General features: G+C 51.7%; 1 protein-coding gene across 1 annotated transcript in view; it reads right to left on the bottom strand.

Moving 5' to 3' along the window:
• Nucleotides 1-506: 506 nt before the first annotated feature.
• Nucleotides 507-18907, bottom strand: part of LOC307082992 (netrin-1-like) — a 35926-nt gene continuing 17525 nt past the window's right edge. The window contains exons 3-7 of the mRNA XM_079746761.1: nt 13204-13392; nt 10660-10809; nt 8490-8543; nt 5974-6048; nt 507-836 (exon numbers count right to left, since the gene is read on the bottom strand). Coding sequence (XP_079602887.1) covers nt 508-836; nt 5974-6048; nt 8490-8543; nt 10660-10809; nt 13204-13392 — 797 coding nt within the window. The 3' untranslated portion in view covers nt 507. The remainder of the gene's footprint in view (nt 837-5973; nt 6049-8489; nt 8544-10659; nt 10810-13203; nt 13393-18907) is intronic.

Below are 18907 nucleotides of genomic sequence, written 5' to 3'. Positions count from 1 at the left end.
CCACCACCACCTCCTCCTCCTCATGCACTGCCCAGAAACATCACCCCTCGTCCCCCCCTCCCTCCCTCTCTCCCATCATTTCTCTCCCCCTCCTCTCTCACTCTCCCCATCTTCTTCTCTCCTGTCTCTCTCTCTCCCTCATCCTCTCCCCTCTCTCTCCCATCAGTCCCCTCCCCCCTCCTCTCCCTCTCCCTCCCCATCAGTCCTCCCCCTCCTCTCTCCCTCATCAGTCCTCCCCCTCCCCTCCGCTCTCCCTCCCCATCAGTCCTCCCCCTCCTCTCTCCCTCATCAGTCCTCCCCCTCCCCTCCTCTCTCTCTCTCTCCCATCAGTCCCCTCCCCCCCTCCTCTCCCTCTCTCTCTCCCCCATCAGTCTTCCCCCTCTTCTCTCTCCCCCATCAGTCCGCCCCCTCCCCTCCTCGCTCTCCCATCAGTCCTCTCCCCATTCTCTCCCCCTCCTCCCTCCTCTCTCCCCCATCAGTCCTCCCCCCACCTCCCCTTCCCCTACTTCAGCATTTCCCTCTCTTGTCGCGCTGCTGGAACTTCCTGAGCCGCCGGCCCCAGAGGTCCTTCCAGGGGATGAGCAGGCTGCTGCGGTCCGCCACCAGGCCACCTGGCCCGGGCGCCCGCTCCTCCTCGTCATCCGAGCCCAGCAGCAGGTATTTGCGGCCGGGTTTGATCTTGGGACAGCGGCAGGCCAGGTCCTTGGCCCGCACCCAGAGCAGGGTGTCCCCGCGCCGCAGCCGACGCTCGCCCTGCTTGTAGACGGAGATCAGGTTGACGGTGAACCGCCACCACTCGCCCGCCTTTTCCCCCTTCAGGACGTGGGCTTGGACCGCTGGGGGGGGGGGGAGGGGAAAGGGGGGAGAGAGGGGGGTAGGGGAGAGAGAAGGGAGAGAAATTGATGAGCAACTCTGTGGTCTCAATGACATAATTGAATTTGCCTTACCCGCTACTTGATCAAAACTAGAGTCGAAACAGATGATCATTTGTGATGCATCACCACATCAGAGCAGACATGGATAACATTCAAACCATATTCCCTCCTCTGCACAGTCCTGTGCTAGCATTGATTCCTGGAAGTTTTGTGTTTCTTTGTTTTTGCATTTCAAACTCAGTCGTAATATCTTGGATAAAACGTTAAAGGGTAGTTCACCATGCGGTTATTCATCAACTCATGTTTCAGTTCACGCCCCGTTTGTCTTGTTGTCACCTAAGGAGAGTGAAGTAGCACGGAGTGAGCTAAAACCAGTTAGCTCACGGGGAGTCAGCTAGTGTAATATTCAATTGACATGTTCTTTGTTCATGTTTGAGTTAACACATGTTTAGCAACCAATGAACAGTCTTGTTCTTCAGTGAAAGGGTGAGAAAGAGCCGGCTTCACCCTCTCACCAGCCGTACTGCAATGGTAAAACCAGAGACCCAGACAACCCCTGACCTTTACTTGATGGCGTGCGCCCTTTCCTGTCAGAGCAGCGGTTTCCACGGGGACTTTACAACCAAGACAAAGGCGTCCCGATTTTAACCACGAAAGAAGCACCTCCCCTTGTAGACCAATCAGAGTTTCCCTTCTGTTGATGTTGCCGTAAAAACGACCTGGGAGGAGTTCACGGAGGTGTCACCGGGCTGCCCTTGGGGGGGGGCTAAAGGAACAGTGTTTGGGGGATCGGGGGGCCTGTCCCTTCAAACACACGAAAAGTGTCAAATGCATCTCTCAGAGAGGAGAATCCATGCGTTTGATTGGCTGATGATGACCTGATTGAGGCCGTCTGGAACGCATCACGACGTGGAATTTGTGTCAAAACGAAAAAGCGTTCGTCTGCATGCCAAAGAGCCACAGAGGAGCCAGTGCATGACGCTGAGCACGTGAAACTCTAGACCCGTCCCCAACGTGACATTACCTTCATGAGTCATAACTTAACCGACACTCTCGCTGTCAAGACGGGAACGTCGACACAGCGTGTATCCAGGACCTCCGGAGCCTTTAGAGCAACACTAACTCACTCCATCACACGTTTATTATTTATTAGCAGACCCAGAGAGGAGGGGATCTGTGGCGGAAGCGACCCTGTGTGGATTCCTCTGTCCCCCAACAGCCTTTCCCTCATCACCTCCATTGTTGCAGCAGAGAGCAGAAACTGCTCTGGGGGCGAGGTACTAATCTGTCCTCGAAGTGGAGTGCTCTGGCTCGGAATGTGCTATTAACACCGACTCTGTGTGTGAGTGTGTGTGTGTGTGTGTGTGTGTGTGTGGTGCGTGCGTGTGTGTGCGTGTGTGTGTGCGTGTGTCTGTGTGTATTTGTGTGCGTGTGTGTTTGTGAAGAGAGAAAGAGCAGAGGGGGTAGGTGTTAATCCTGAATAGTTACCACTCACGATTGTGTGAATTGACTCAATCTTGGGAAAGTAATGGATGAGGCGGTGTGAGAAACACTTGAGGTCATGCGCTGCGTGCACAATAGCACATGTATGTGGCATGTGGCCGGTCGAGGGGCCCCTGCTACCGGCACTCAAGGGCCCGTCTCAGGAACAACAGGACAACAACCGCAAGCTCCTCCAGCGCCAAGTCCGGCTAACCGCCGCGGGCTAACCGCCACGGGCTAACCGCCACGGGCTAACCGCCACGGGCTAACCGCCGCGGGCTAACAATCGCGGGCTACCTAGCCCCGATCTAATGTTGTCCAGCGCCGATAATGCAATTCGGGGAAATTCACAAAATAGATGCACGCACAACCCGAGCACGTTGACACACGCACGCACCCTGGAACACACACGGCGCTGCTTGCCGTTACACGGTAATGTTTCTGTAGTGTTGAATGGTGGCCATCCTAAATTCTCCCAGAGAGAGAGTCTCCTTGTTTCCCGGCCAAACGTGACTGAGTTTATTGCCTCCCTCATCAATCCTCCCTTATTACTGCCAAGAAAGCAAAGAACAAGAGTTTGTGTGTGTTTGAGTGTGTGTGTGCATGTGTGTGTGTGTGTCTGTGTTGGGGGGGGGGGATTGTGTGCAAGTCTGTTTGTGTGTGTTTCTCTGATTGTGTATGCAAGGGTGGGTGTGTGTGTGTGTGTGTGTGTGTTTGTGCGTGTGAATGTGTGCATGCGCTTGAATGTGTGTTAAGGAGAGGTCACTATTTATCTTCCCAGCGATAAAGAGAGAGAGAAAGAGAGAGAGAGAGAGAGAGAGGGAGAGAAAGAGAAAGAGAGAGAGGGGGGGAGAGAGAGACAGACAGAGAAAGAGAGGGGGGGGGGAAGAGAGAGAGAGAGAGAGAGAGAGAGAGAGAGAGAGAGAGAGAGAGAGAGAGGGGGAAGGATCCAGAAGAATAGGGGGGTGTATTCCGACCCCACTAGCTATCCAGGTTGCGTTCCCAAAGTCACTTCCAGGGGGATAGCGTGAGAATCCTGCCCAGCTGGAGCACTCCTCTCTGGGCTGAGAGCTCTCTCCCAGCCCCTCGTGTCGGGGGTCCACGATGGAGGACGACTTTAAACACCCAGCCTCTCTCTCTCAGTCCATTTATCTTCCTCTTTGTTCTATGTCTCTCTCACCCTCACCCACCCTTTACTTACTCCCTCACCCTTCACTCACTCACCCTTCACTCACCCTTCACTCACTCACCCTTCACTCACTCACTCACACACCCTTCACTCACTCATCCGTCACTCACTCACTCACCCTTCACACACTCACTCACTCACAACCCTTCACTCACTCACTCACTCACTCACTCACCCTTCACACACTCACTCACTCATCCGTCACTCACTCACTCACTCACCCTTCACTCACCCTTCACTCACACACCCTTCACTCACTCTCTCAGCGACTCAACCACTAATGCAATTATTTACGTCATTGTTTTTTATATATAAAAACAGTTTGTATAGTTTAGCTAACCCTGTTTAATCACTCGTTCACTCTCTCACTGAGTTAAATCACTGTATTCTGTTTCTCTTTCTTCAACCTAACTCACTGCGCTTGGTGTAAATGAATCCTACAGTGCAGAGGATGACAGAGGAGCAGGAGAAGATGCTGGTGGTGGTAGGGAAGATGGTGATGGTGGAGACAGTGGTGGAGATGCTGCAGCAGGTGGGGGTGTAGATGGTGGTGGAGTAGACGGTGAGTGGAAGAGGTGGAGATGGTGTGGGTCGAGGTTACAGAGACCATACTGAGATGTTCAAACCCCAGAGAACAGGATGTGGGCCCCTGGCTCTCTAACTCACCTCACGGTGCCTATGAAGCGTCCAGACACTCTCTTCATACCCAGTCTGCACTCCGGCCCCAGATCAGTTAATGGGCCGTGAGCTCATTATGGTCTGTGGCTAATGGCTGCTGGCCCTGAGGAGCCCTCGCTGTTCTGCTCACAATGTCTCTTCTTTTATGGTGTCAGAAAAGCATGTCCTCCCCTGACCTCAGGGTGAGGGGGGGAGAGAGGGGAGAGAGAGGGGAGAGAGAGGGGGGAGAGAGGGGAGAGAGAGGGGAGAGAGAGGGGGGAGAGCGTGTGTGCTGGGGGTCGGGGCCCCCCGGACCCCCTGCCGGGCCCGGCCTTTCAGGACGGCGTGTGGGGGCGAGTGTGGGGCTAATGAAATTAGCACTCGCTTAATTACTACACCAAGGCTTCCCGCCCCCCATGGCTATCAGAGGGGGCGGAGTGTGTGTGTGTGTGTGTGTGTGTGTGTGTCTGTGTGTGTGTGTGTGTGTTTGTGTGTGTGTCAGGGTTCTTTATATATTGTCCACTCAGTGGTGATGTCTGAGCGGGTGGTTAGATTTGTTTGTCTGTGTGTAAAATTAAAATGTGTGTTTATGTGTATGTGTGTGTGTGTGTATCTACAGTTTATGTGCCTTTGTGTGGGTGTGTGTTTTGAAATGTGTGTCTGTGTATCTATGCATATTTGAGTGTGTTTCTTTGTATGCCTGTGTGTGCACGTTGGCATGTGTGCATGAGCGAATGTGTTGTGTGTGTACGTGTGTGTGTCGGTGTGTGTGTTGGTGTGTGATTCGGTGTGTGTCGGTGTATGTGTACGTGTGTGTGTTGGTGTGTGTGTACGCTTGTCTGTCGGTGTGTGTATGTGTGTGTCAGTGTGTGTGTCGGTGTGTGTGTCGGTGTGTGTGTGCATCTGTGTATGTGTGTGTGTCGGTATGTGTGTCGGAGAGTGTGTGTCGGTGTGTGTGTTGTGTGTGTCGCTGTGTGTCGGTATGTGTGTACGTGTGTGTCGGTGTGTGTGTGCATCTGTGTGTATGTTTGTGTGTCATATGTGTGTTTGTGTGTGTCCACAGATGAGTCAGAGAGAGGGTATCCCCTTTGTGTCGGCGGTCTCCGTGGCGACGGCAGCAGGAGATGTCAGAGGACAACAGAAGGGCTCCTGGGTCAACACCGGCGCTCCTCCGTCAACGGGCTGCGCTCCACCACCTGGTGGGGCCCCCAGGAATGCCAGGGGCCGACCAAGAGTACCGCTGTGTTTAAACACAGGGGCCCCTTTCCCGTGACCCTGGGGCAAACACACACACACACATGCATACATGCATACATACACACACACTCACACAGATGCACACACACAAACACACGCACACACACACGGAAACACTCACACACACACACACACACAGGGAGGGTAGGGGGAGGTGGGGGGGATGGCCCCGGAGACTCTGAGATAGACATCTGAGGGCCACAAAGGCCCTTGTGACAGCAGATATTAATGAGACGGGAGGGAGAGGATATTGACCAATCACGGTCCCCTAAAGTGTGCGAGCGGCAGGAAGAGCTTTGATAAACTTCAGAGGAAAAGACATCTGTGTCTCACGAGCTGCTCCGATTGGTCAATCATTTCCTTTCCCATGTCATAATCTGTTCCATCTCCCACTCCATGGAGGCAGACGGATGGTTACCATGGGTTACTGTGCTGTCCATCAGGGGGTTGTGGGGGTTAAGGCTGACCTCTGACCCCTGTGGCAGGGTTCAGGTAGCAGAGAGATGAACTCACCAAAGTCTTTCTTGCAGTACTTCTTCATCGTGATCTTCAGCTTCCCCTTGGAGGTCTTGCAGTAAGAATCACAGTCTGGGGGAGAGAGAGACAGACAGACAGACAGACAGACAGACAGACAGACAGACAGACAGACAGACCGACAGACAAACAGACAGGCGGAGAGAGAGACAGACAGACCAACCGACAGACAGACAGAGAGACCAACAGACAGGCGAAGAGAGAGACAGACAGACAGACACAGACAGGCGGAGAGAGAGACAGAAAGACAGACAGACAGACCGAGAGACAGAAAGAGCGAGAGATAGATAGACCGACAGACAGAGAGAGACAGAGACAGAGACAGTTATAAAACCAGATTACAATTTTAACCAAGGCATTTATTATGGTCATCTCGATATTTTGAAGATCTGTGTGTTTGTGTGTTTTTTTGCCGGTAAGCATGTGTGAATGTGTGTTCTTTAGGTGTGTGTTTTAAGATGTGTGTTCAGGTGTGTGTTACCAGCAGCATTAAAATGAGTCCTAATGTTCCCTTTCTCCAGATGCACAGCTGACTCCCAGTGACGTTCTCCACGGACAGTAAGGATGGAGCATAACGAAAAGGAGCATAGGGCCATGGGCTGAAATGTAACCTGGGGTTGTTGAAGGCCTCCTGCCTGCGAGGTTAACCCACCAGCGAGTAGAGCTACTCTTAAAAAGCTTTTAAGCTGTTTTTTTTATATAAATGAGAAGGTTTCTCCACAGATACTTATAATACATTCAGTAGACTTGATGTCAGACTTTATGATAATATAGAAGAGGCCACAACACAGGAGCTAAAGGAGAGGAGTAAAAGTACTTAGTTAATTTCCAGGGCTCAGTCTAATGGGCCTTGAGGTCCTTTAGAGGAAAAACCGAGAGGGGGGGGTGGAGGCAGTGGGAGAGGGGAGGAAGGGGGGAGGCGGCTGAGAGAGAGGGGGGGAGGGGCCCTTTCAGTCGGTCTGAATATGGACAAACTTCATTATTTCCCCGCGCCCTCTGTCCCGTCTCCCCCGTCTCCCCCTTTCTTCCCTTTCAGCCTCCGTGTGAATGAAGTTGCCGGGGCAACGATGGAACAAGTAAAAAACGCCCCCCCCCCCCCCCCCCCGGTGTTTGAGGTGTTGGTGGGTGCTCGCACGGATGAAACACGTTTCTACGGAAACAAGGAGCGTTTGGGGGAGAGACACAAGGTCCTAAAGTAAACGAGAGGGGCGGGGCCGTACCGCCAACCACGCCCGCTTTCCACGGAGATACACCAGCGAGGGCGGGGCCCCTACTAACCCCCCCCCCCCCCCTCCACTAGGGGCCCTGGGGCCCCCCACCACCACCCACCCACCATAGACCTCTTTGATAGCTAGCGTTACCCATTAGCCCATCGCCGCTATCACAGCCAGGGCCCCAGTAGGGCCGGGGCCCCGCTGAGGGACAAACGGCCCCTTTGTGAGGGCCTCTTCACCAGGGCCAGGGGCCCGCGGGGCCAGGGGCCCGGGGGACCCACTGCTGCTGGTTCTGAGGGTTGCGTGTCGCCCCTGGGAGATTTGTGACAGGAATCAGAACAGGCTGCTGGCGGCCAACCGCGCAGCACCGTGCAGTTCCTCAACCACAGAGGGCGCTGAGCTGTGGGGAGGGGAGCTGAACCCCAGAAGAAACTGGGCCATGGTGTGATGGTCATTACTGGGTCCAAGCTGTCTGTCTACTTCCTGTTGGAGCTCCGCTCCTCCCCTCCCTTCACCCCTACCTCCTCCCCTCCCTCCTCCCTTCCCTCCTTCCCTACCTCCTCACCTCCCTAATCCCCTACCTGCTCCTCAATCACATCAAGGAGAACCCATCTCACTGTAGGCCATCTGGGTAAAAGCATCTACTAAATCAAACAGTGAATAGTTGTAGTGTTGGGATAACATAACAAGCATATGAGGCCTTTTTATATCGAGGGGGCGGATTTTCTTTGTCTTTATAAACCTGATAACCAGATCAAACGGGCATATTTTCCATAGTCTAATAGGAGTCCTCACGAGGCTGTAAATGGTGATCCTCTCCCCACAGACGGCTCTGATTAGAGAACAAGCCGGCTCTAACGAGGCGTGTAATGCTGTTAGGAGCGACCCCAGGGGGTCTGTGTCTGGGTGGCAGTGAGGGGGAGAGGGGATGGTTGACAGGCCAGAGAGTCGGTGAGGGGACTTAGACCTGGAGTCTCACGTTAGCTCTACCCTGCAAAGACTACAAATGTAGTTTTCTTGTGAAATGTGTTGAGTTGGGTTTAGTTTAGAAAATAGTTTGGCTTGAGTTTGGTATGGGGTTTGTTTAGTTTAGTTTAGTCGAGTTAGGTTGAGTTTAATAAAGTTTAGTCACATTAATTCAAATCATTATAGCTCAGCTTAGTTTATCTTTTCTTCTAGTTAAGCCTAGTTTATTTAACTTATATTTAAGATCTATAGAATAGACTCCAAGCAGCAGGTCTGGAGGGAGTACCAGTGGTACCAGAGGAAGCATGTGCTCACCTGAAGGCTCGTCTGGACTGCTGTAGGACACCGTCGGAGAGGCTACAGGGATCTCTGAGGAGAGGAGACAAACAAGAAGATGTTCACATACGATGAGGTCAGAGACTCGAGAGGTAAACCCCTAACCTGCAGAAACAAAGTTCACAAAGCTTGATTTAATCAATGCACTTGTTAATAAATGTGATTGATCATTTTAAAGCAATCAATCAATAGAGGCAGGGATACATTGACAAGAATCAATAAATACAAATAAAATATACAATGAAATTAAAATATGAGATTAAGGGATAATCCAGGCTATCTCTGTTGTATACGGGGAATGGGTTAACCTATTGATGGTTAGTGCTTGGCCCTTGGTTCTATGACCATCCTTACTGTACCGACAGAGATATATTGTTGTTTCTCTTTCTTCTGGATGGATGTACTTATTGTAAGCGGCTTTGGATAAAAGCCTCTGCTAAATGCCCTGAATGTTAATCTATATGGACAAAATCAGAATGGATGAAACAAAAAGGAAAAACCCAATCCTGGCCCATAACCACGCCCTGGTCTATTCCCTGGCTCATCTCCTCAGCGGTCCTCATTGAACCCAGCGCTGTGTGGTGTTCTCTGAGTTTAGACGTTCTGGTAACAATCAGGGCTGCAGCGTGCGGTGCAGGCGGAGGTTCTCCCCACCCCTCTGAAACCCGGGAGCGTGCGAGCGGTGGGCATCAGCCCCGCCGCTGGCCTCGTTAACGCGGTTCAATACGGTTAACAACGCGCCGTTAAGTACTCACACACATTATCGAGAACAAAGAGAAGTAGAAGAGAACGCGCAAGAAAAAATTCAGGCTTGACTTGAACTTAAGAACCGCGGTTTCCCTCCAACTTTTACATGAGCTGAGCTCCTCTCTCCGGCGGAGTGAAAGAACCCTGGTTTCACCTGGTTCCACCCGGTACCAACGGGTCAACCAGGTTCCACCAGATTCCCAGGGTTACAGCAGGCTCCTAGGTGATGGAGGCCTATCTCCGACGCCTCCTGGACCCCCTCAAACCTCCCCTCTATCAGCCTCCTTCACCCTGATTAATGGCAGCACTCTACTGGACAGTGGTAAACGTCGCCTCTGTGTCCAGACTTCACTGTCTGCTCTCTTATCTAGGCCGGCCAGCTTGCTGTTTGATGCTGATAGCTTTAGCGACCGTTAGCTAGCGAGCTAACCCCTCTTGCGTGGCGTGGAGCTGTGATTGAGGAGCTGGAGAACCTGCGGGCCGCTGATACAGCCAATAAACACATCAGCTAGCATTGCTTTGTTTTTATTGGTCGACAGACCCTTAACGGTGGTGACCGTGAACAGGGTCTTGTGATAGGCCGCGCTGTTGTGCTGTGTTTATCTTAGCGAGAGTTAACAGCACACAACAACTGTTCAGAATAAATGGACCAGATGTGAAGGAAAACACAGGAAATGAGTTCGGCCAATAAAATAACTCACAAAACCGATCCCTTTTCTTAGGTTTTCAAAACCCAACGACACACAGCACTGTTATACATTATTGTTTTATTCTCTCCCCCTGATCTAAAATAAGCCTAAAAAAGGAATGGAACATGGTGTATCGGCAGAGGTTCTCGAGCTGCCGATACGGACGGAGACGAGTTCAGACAGGAACACGTCCGTGGTTCTGTTGACCTACACCTGCATTGCCGTCAAGGTGGGGGGGGAAATGGTGACGATATCTTAACGGTTAACGGACTGTATTTATACAGTGCTTTTCTTACCAGTGACCGCTCAAAGCACTTGACAATATTGCCCAACATTTACCCATTCATGCAGACATTCACACACCGACGCCGGAGTCAACCAAGCAAGGCGACAGCCAGCTCGTCAGGAGCTGGGTTGCTCAGGGTCACCTCAACACTCACGAGGAGCCGGGGATCGAACTAGCAACCTTCTGGTGACCAGCCAACCCGCTCTCCTTCCTGAACCACATGCCTCCACATCAGAGTCCACTCTGCACCCTGTGGCCATCGATGGCCGGTACAGAGCTACAGTCGTGTCCCAAACCAGCCGTACTGTTCTTAGTGAGACCCTCCTGTCTATGTCAAGGCCTTCAGGTTAGACTGAGTCTGAGGGATCCAGACTGTAGTCCCCTGATCCCTCCCCTCCCCGACGGCGTGGGACAGAGTGGGGCTTACTGATGCAGGGGGCGATGGGCGAGCGGCTCTGCTGGTAGCCCTTGGCGCAGCGGTTGCAGGTGATGCCCGTCACCCCGTCCTTGCACGGGCACTGACCCGTTGTCTGGTTACACGTCTTACCTGCAGCCCCCACCGGGTGGCAGTCACACGCTGGGGGGACAAGAGACACCATCACTGTCATCACCGTCATCATTGTCATCACCATCGTTGTGTCACTATTATCATGGACAGTTACATTTAAGAGTCACCGCCTTCAACATGTTTTTCACAGCCTCATTAAACACACACACACACAGACACCTACACACACAGACATAGACACACTCACAGACACACACACACACACACACACACACACACACACAGACACACACGGTCATACACACACAGACACGCATGCACGCACTCACACTTTCTGGGGCGGAACAATGTAGGGGCAAGAGTTTCTCTTTCAGTTGAAGGTCAGCAGGATCGATCCCCGATGACCTCAGCCTATCTCTTGATGCTCCCTGACGCCCACCAGCTCCTCAACGACCTCTGGGGTCACTGTGTTGGTGACTCTCTGCTTCAGTCCATGTTAGAGTGTGTTGCTGTGATCCCCATCCCACCTGAAGCAAAATACTCCTTTTCTATCATTCAAACTATAAGGCTTTAATGCCACTATGTACATCAATGACGGCCCCATTGAACCCCTACCAGCACTGGAAGAGGGATCCCCCACTCTGCATTACGTCTCTGATCTCTTCCTCACTAATGAAGGGGCTTCCCTCTGGCCCTCAGGGCCGGAGTGAGGGGGAGTCATGACTTTACGGCCTGTAAAGCCCTGTCAGACTAGGATTGTGATTAGGGGCTGAACTAATAAGGTTGACTTGATTGGACTTGACTCTGGGAGTCTGTTGGGATAAAAGCGTTGAGGCTCAACAAACAGAAAACGTGGTAGCACAGCTGCAACACAAATACCAGCCCTGCAGAGCTCGGAGTGTGAAGCCACACCGGGCTGCTGCCGGGGCAGGAGAAAATAAACAGGGATGGAGGCAGCGAGTAGGGGAGGAGGGGGGAAGTGGGCGGGCTGGTTTCGGCCACAGCCAGACCGTCACAGATGGGAGCTGGGACCTGCTCCAGACCTCAGACTAATCACCCGGGTCTCTGTTTCTGGATCTCTGGTTCTCTGGTACAGGTTCTCTGGTTCTGGGTCTCTGGTTCTGGATCACTGGTCTCTGGGTCTGGGTCTCTGGTTCTGGGTCTCTGGTTCTGGGTCTCTGGTTCTGGGTCTATGGTTCTGGGACTCTGGTTCTGGGTCTCTGGTTCTGGATCTCTGGCCTCTAGTTCTGGGTCTCTGGTTCTGGGTCTCTGGTTCTGGGTCTATGGTTCAGGGTTTATGGTTCTGGGTCTCTGGTTCTGGGTCTCTGGATCTGGTTCTCTGGTTCTGGATCCTCGTAGGGCAAAGAGACCGGTGACTCTCAGAGCAGCAGAGGATCAGTGAGTGGAGCGCATAAGGCCTGCCTCATCATGGGTTCATGTGTTCATGTGTTCATGTGTTCATGTGTTCATAGGTGTGCATCTAGGTGTGCTGCATGTGTGTTTGGGGTGTTTGTCGAACACTCACACACCAAAAGTTTCTCTATTGGTGTGTGAGTGTTCTCTATGTTCATGTGTGTTTGTGCGAGTGTGTGAGTGTTCTCTCTGAGTGTGTGAACGCTCTCCGTGTGTGTGTGTGTGTGTGTGTTTGTTCTCTCTGAGTGTGTGAGTGCTCTCGGTCTCCGGGTTCCTGGATTAATAACAAAGTATTCTTAGCGGCTCCGTAATGTTTCCCATTAACTGCCGGAGCCGCTTCAAAGAGAGCGTGAGTCAGCCGCTCGTTAACCGAGCCTGCTTCTCCATCAGCCCCTCCTCTCCTGACGGAGGGGGAGGGTCCAGTACCTGTCTCCTGCCCCCAGGGCTCCCAGTGCCCCCCCTCTCCTAGCCCCCCCCCCCCCCGCTGAGTGATCTCCAGGCCCAATGGAGGGGGGGGTGGAGGAGGAGGGTGGGGTGGGCTCTGCCTGGGGTACAGATTAATGCAGCGAGCAAACGAGCGGACGAGCGAGCGAACAAATCACCAGGGTGTCAGCCGAGAGGTAAGGTGTCACCGTGACGACGCTCTAAGAGGGCTGTGTTTACACTGGGCTTGATGAGGGGCGACGTCGTTAATCCAGGGAATAAACCACCGGGCACCCCCCCCCAGGGGGTGTTGGGGGCAAGGGTGGTGGTGAAGGCCGTGGACCAATGGGGACGCAGCAGAGGATGTGGTGGGAGACCACAGTATGGGATCCTGCACAACGTCACTCATTGAGGGTTGTGTTGGAATCAGGGGCATGGAGCCGGATCAGGACACACTACCAGCGGTGGGTGACACAAACATACTCACACACTCACTAAATGCTCACACACACACTAACTACATACTCGCACTTACTTACAAACACACATTACACAATCACACACAAAAAAGCGGGCGTAGCATGTGGCGGCGTTGCATGTAGCGAGCTTGTGGTAGCGCGGCGGTACCTTTGCAGGCGCGACGGTGCGAGATGGCCTTGGTCATGTCGCGGTAGTAGCCCTCCTTGCAGTAGTGGCAGTGGCGGCCCGCCGTGTTGTGGCGGCAGTTCAGGCACACACCCCCGCTGCGGCGACCGGACAGCTTGTACAGCTCCATGTTGAACCGACAGCGCCGCGCGTGGAGGTTACAGTGACAGGCTGTGAGAGAGAGGGGGGGGGGGAGAGAGAGAGAGGGGGAGAGAGAGAGAGAGGGGGAAAGGGAGAGGGGAGAGAGGGTGGGAGACAGAGAGACAGACAGAGAGAGAGAGAGAGAGAGAAAGAGAGAGAGGGGGGGGAAAGGGAGAGGGGAGAGAGGGGGGAGGGGGGGAGACAGAGAGACACAGAGAGAGAGAGAGAGAGAGAGAGAGAGAGAGAGAGATGGGGAGAAGGAGAGGGAGAGCGAGAGAGGGGGGGATAGAGAGAGAGAGAGAGAGGCAGCGATAGAGAGAGAGATAAGGAGAGAGGGAGGGACACATTACATTAGACTTTGAAATACTAATGTTTAAAGTAAATGTACAACTCTATGGCCAAAAAAATCAAATCAATCCATGTGCTATATATATGTTAATAAATGCAATTATGGAGTAGATTTACAGCTTGAGCAGAGCCATCACCTGATCCCTAGGTATTTAGAAATACAGCTGGCAGGATCTGCAGAAACACACACACACACACACACACACAGACACACACACATACACACACACACACACACACACACACACACACACAGAGAAGCACATGCACACAGACGAACACACACACACTCACAAACACTGCCACCTGCTCATGAATTTGACCCGAGCTGTTTGTGATTCATGTGATTAAAATTCTGTTGGATTTTTATCATAGATCAAGATTACACCTCACTTAAAAACCTATTCACAAACAACCATGTGATAAAACCCAGAACTAAACAGGAATACAAACCATTAAAGAATTGTGAACACGCTTAACTGGCTTTATTTAGCAACATACACATTTTGCTGCAAAAAACAAAAATAAATCAATAACCCCGCAAACAAGTCTGATCTGTACAGTCTAGTGGCTCTGGTGCTGAACTCCAATCCAAATGTTATTGGTTTAAACCCCAATGTCCCAGAGCAAGATGCCCTCTAACCCCTACCTGCTCCTTAATGACCTGTCTCTGTGTTCACTGTCTAACCCCTACCTGCTCCTTAATGACTTGTCTCTGTACTGTCTAACCCCCACCTGCTCCTTAATGACCTGTCTCTGTGTTCACTGTCTAACCCCTACCTGCTCCTTAATGACCTGTCTCTGTGTTAACTGTCTAACCCCTACCTGCTCCTTAATGACCTGTCTCTGTGTTCACTGTCTAACCCCTACCTGCTCCTTAATGACTTGTCTCTGTACTGTCTAACCCCCACCTGCTCCTTAATGACCTGTCTCTGTGTTCACTCTCTAACCCCTACCTGCTCCTTAATGACCTGTCTCTGTGTTCACTGTCTAACCCCTACCTGCTCCTTAATGACCTGTCTCTGTGTTCACTGTCTAACCCCTACCTGCTCCTTAATGACTTGTCTCTGTGTTCACTGTCTAACCCCTACCTGCTCCTTAATGACCTGTCTCTGTGTTCACTGTCTAACCCCTACCTGCTCCTTAATGACCTGTCTCTGTGTTCACTGTCTAACCCCTACCTGCTCCTTAATGACCTGTCTCTGTGTTCACTGTCTAACCCCTACCTGCTCCTTAATGACCTGTCTCTGTGTTCACTGTCTAACCCCTACCTGCTCCTTAATGACCTGTCTCTGTCTTCACTGTCTATCCCCCACCTGCTCCTTAATGACCTGTCTCTGTGTTCACTGTCTAACCCCTACCTGCTCCTCAATGACCTGTCTCTGTGTTAACTGTCTAACCCCTACCTGCTCCTTAATGACCCGTCTCTGTCTCAACTATTCACCCTGACTCATACATACACCCACTTTCACACACATACCTGTGCAATCAAAGACACACAAAAATGTTGAGCAGCTTTCATTGGCTTATCTTTTACCACCCCCTCCCCACACACACACACTGATACACGCACACACACACACACACAGACACAGACACACACCTCCCTTTCCTCTTCACTCTATGACTCCACTTATCTTTACTGTTATCTCTACTAAAAGGTAGTGTGTGTGTATGTGTGTGTGTGTGTGTGTTTGTGTGTGTGTGTGTGTGTGTGTGTATGTGTGTGTGTGTGTGTGTGTGTGTGTGTGCGCTTCAATGTATGTCCTGTAGGTGTGTGTGACTGTGTGTGTGTGTTTGTGAGTTGAAGTGACCAATACGTCTTATCTCAGCCTCTCTCCTCAGGTCCTCCTGTTGAATTCTGGGTCATATCCCTGTCACCTGTCACTCACACTTGCCCCGCCTCTAATACCTCTCTGTCAGACCCACGGAGGCCCTCTAACCCCTAAACCAGGCCCACACCGCAGCCGATTGGTTCTGCCCCTGGGGGAGGGGCTGGCGTCCAGCACGCGCTCACATCGGACTGGGGACTGGGTTTTATGCTTGGACTGGGGGGACTGGGGAACTGGGAGGACTGGGGAACTGGGAGGACTGGGGGACTGGGAGGACTGGGAGGACTGAGAGGACTGGGAGGACTGGGGAACTGGGAGGACTGGGGGACTGAGAGGACTGGGAGGAGTGGGAGGACTGGAGGGAATGGGAGGACTGGGGGACTAGGGGACTGGGAGGACTGAGAGGACTGGGGGACTGGGAGGACTGGGGGACTGGGAGGACTGGGGATAGTGGGAGGACTGGGAGGACCGGGGATAGTGGGAGGACTGGGAGGACTGGGAGGACTGGGGATAGTGGGAGGACTGGGGGACTGGGGGCTGGGAGGCTGGAGGACTGGGATGCTCTACATGCTCCGGGCGGAGGGATCAGTCTGGAAGTCTGTCTCCCATCTGCACGAGGATCAGCGTGGAGACACGCTGTTGCTGTCAGCGGCTGTCACCCGCTCTCTCTCACACACACACACACACACACACACACACACACACACACACACACACATGCTGGAGAGAGTGTCTGTGTGTGGGCTGCGTTTGTGTCTGAGTATTTGTGTGTCGGTATGTGTGAATGTAGACTTCTGATGCTCCGTGAGTGTGAGTGTGTGTTTGTGTGTGTGTCTGTGTGTGTTTGTGTGTGCTTGTGTGTGTGTTTGTGTGCGATGTGCATGAAGAAGAATGTAGCGTTTCATTGGTGGACGGAAGGTACTGGCCCACCCAGGATCAATCACTCGCTCACTGGCCGAGAGACAGTGATGATAGTAGCCCGTATCGCCAGTGAGAGAGAGAGAGAGAGAGAGAGAGAGAGCCAAGGCCAACAGTGCTGGAGCTCAGACGCTCCGACACGGTACATAAAACAAGCGCACCCTTGGCAGATGAAAGCCTGTCAGAGTTTCCTGCCACAATTACGAAAACTACGAAGGTGATGAAGGTGACGAAGATGAGATAGAGATTTCCCAAAATCTCAACGAGACATACCTAAAGCATTCATGTGTTACTTTGCACAAATGCTTCACTTAACATAGTGTATGGACCTAAAAGCGTTATCGTTGTTTGTTGTGTGAGATTTGACACACTAGCACACACACATAGACACACGCACAGACACACTGGCACTCCATCCAGCAACGACTTCATCCACAATGAACCAATCACATCGCTGCCCTGGCCAGCCATCTTACTTTAATACCGTGTACTTGGACATCATGTGTCAGTAGAGAGAGACTTGAAACGCTCAGAGACACTGGGGAAGCGTCTGTTTGTGTTAATATTATCATCTTATCCTAGCTATCTTTTTTGTATACGGGGAATGGGTTAAAGGGGACATATTAGGAAAACAACACTTTTCCAGGGATTTGGGGTGTTGTTTTGGGTCTCTGGTGCTCACGCATACAAACTTTGAAAAAGGTCCCTACATGATTTTTCGAGTGAGATATGCATTTCTGAAAGTACCCCGCCTACAGTTACCAAATGAGCGAGTCAGTTTCGGCGCCCCTGTCTACGTAGGAAGGGGGCACAGTTAAATATTACCTCCCACTGCCCCACTCCCTTCCAATCGGAGCATAGCTACGATTTTGTGGACCAGCGGACGAGCAGCTCCGGCAGGGGGAGCCCGGCAGCTCAGCTCCGGGAGTACAATCCCTTTCTCAGCCGGACTGCCGCCAAGCTCCCCCCGCCGGAGCTGCTGGACTGCCGCCGGAAGCTTCGGCAGCAGTCCGGCATCTCCGGCGGTGTACTCCGGGAGCTGAACTGCCGCCGAAGCTTCGGCGGCAGTGCGGCAGGTCCGGCACGGGGAGCTCGGCGGCAGTCTGGCAGCTCAGCTCCCGGAGTACAATCCCCTTCTCCTCCATGACGCGGTTCATGGACTTCAGAGAGTCAAGGCCAAAGTTCCTTTCCCCCAATTCTTCTCAACCATGGCTGAGATAACACCCACTACAAGTCTTTACTTGTTGTGGAAGTACCAGAGACGTCAGAAGCAGTCTTTATGATTCATAATATCATCCGAGGCGCACATAGCTTTTTAGATATAATATTATATAAATACCTATATATTATATAATAATATTATTATTATATTATATTACATAGATATAGAGCTCCAGGACTCCGCAAACGGCAGCAATCACTTCTCCTCCATGCTGTGGTTCAGTCTGACAGCTCATTGGTCAATGGGCAGCAGCTCATTTGCATTAAAGCTACAGACACCAGAAACAGCGCATTCTGAAGAGACTGAAACAGAGGAGAATAGCGGTAGGCAAGATTTTTTTTCCTAAAAGCTATTTCCAGCAAACTGCTTCAAAAACTTGTTTTCTGGAACTCATATACTATGTTTACTTGTTGGAAAGCACCATAATATGTCTCCTTTAACCTAGTGATTGTTAGTGCTTGGCCCTTGGGTCTATGAACATCCTTAATGTACCGACAGCGATATATTGTTGTTTCACTTTCTTCTGACAAATGTACTTATTGTAAGTCGCTTTGGATAAAAGCTAAATGCCTGGCCTCGTGGCCTGGGTACGACTTATCGGGGTTGCTTTGTATGAGAGCGTCTGCTCAATGCCCTTAATGTAAATGTAATATTTAGCTTTTATCCAAAGAGACGAGCGTTGGGTTCAGACCCGTGTCCTTCAGGAGCAGAAAGCCTCCAGGCTCAGTAGCGTGATATACGTCGGGATCGAACCCGGTTCCTCTGGGTTGGGGGTTGAACATCCTCCAGTCGCTGCACCATCCTGTACTTAGCCAGTCTAATTATAGGCACTGTATTCAGAGTGATGTTATGTCCGCAAGCCGCTCAATATATTCATATTTATTCATGTATTCATCATTCAGACCTGGTGTGTTTAAACCCGTCCAGCGGTCGGCTCTGAGAGCACTGAAGCACATGGATCATCTATGTAGTGTGATTTAAATGGAGAGATATCTTTGGGAATATGTTTGGGAGAAATCCAGGCCCAGACATGAATGTCTGCTAAGTACTCCAAATATACATCTCGTTACTCCAGATCCTGCTGGCGCGCTCTGTCTTTAACCACGGCACGCTGGCTAATCACTAACAAAAGCGTTCTGGACTGCCTGTCGCTCCATGAACGCATTTAACTCCAAATCCATCAAGCAATCCAAAAGAATAACGCTCTGAAGGGAAATCATCTTAG

This window comes from Pollachius pollachius (genome assembly GCF_949987615.1).
Source record: "Pollachius pollachius genome assembly, chromosome: 11".
Taxonomy (NCBI): domain Eukaryota; kingdom Metazoa; phylum Chordata; class Actinopteri; order Gadiformes; family Gadidae; genus Pollachius; species Pollachius pollachius.
Note: the sequence above shows the minus strand (reverse complement) of the source record. Positions and strands in the feature narration are given on the sequence as shown.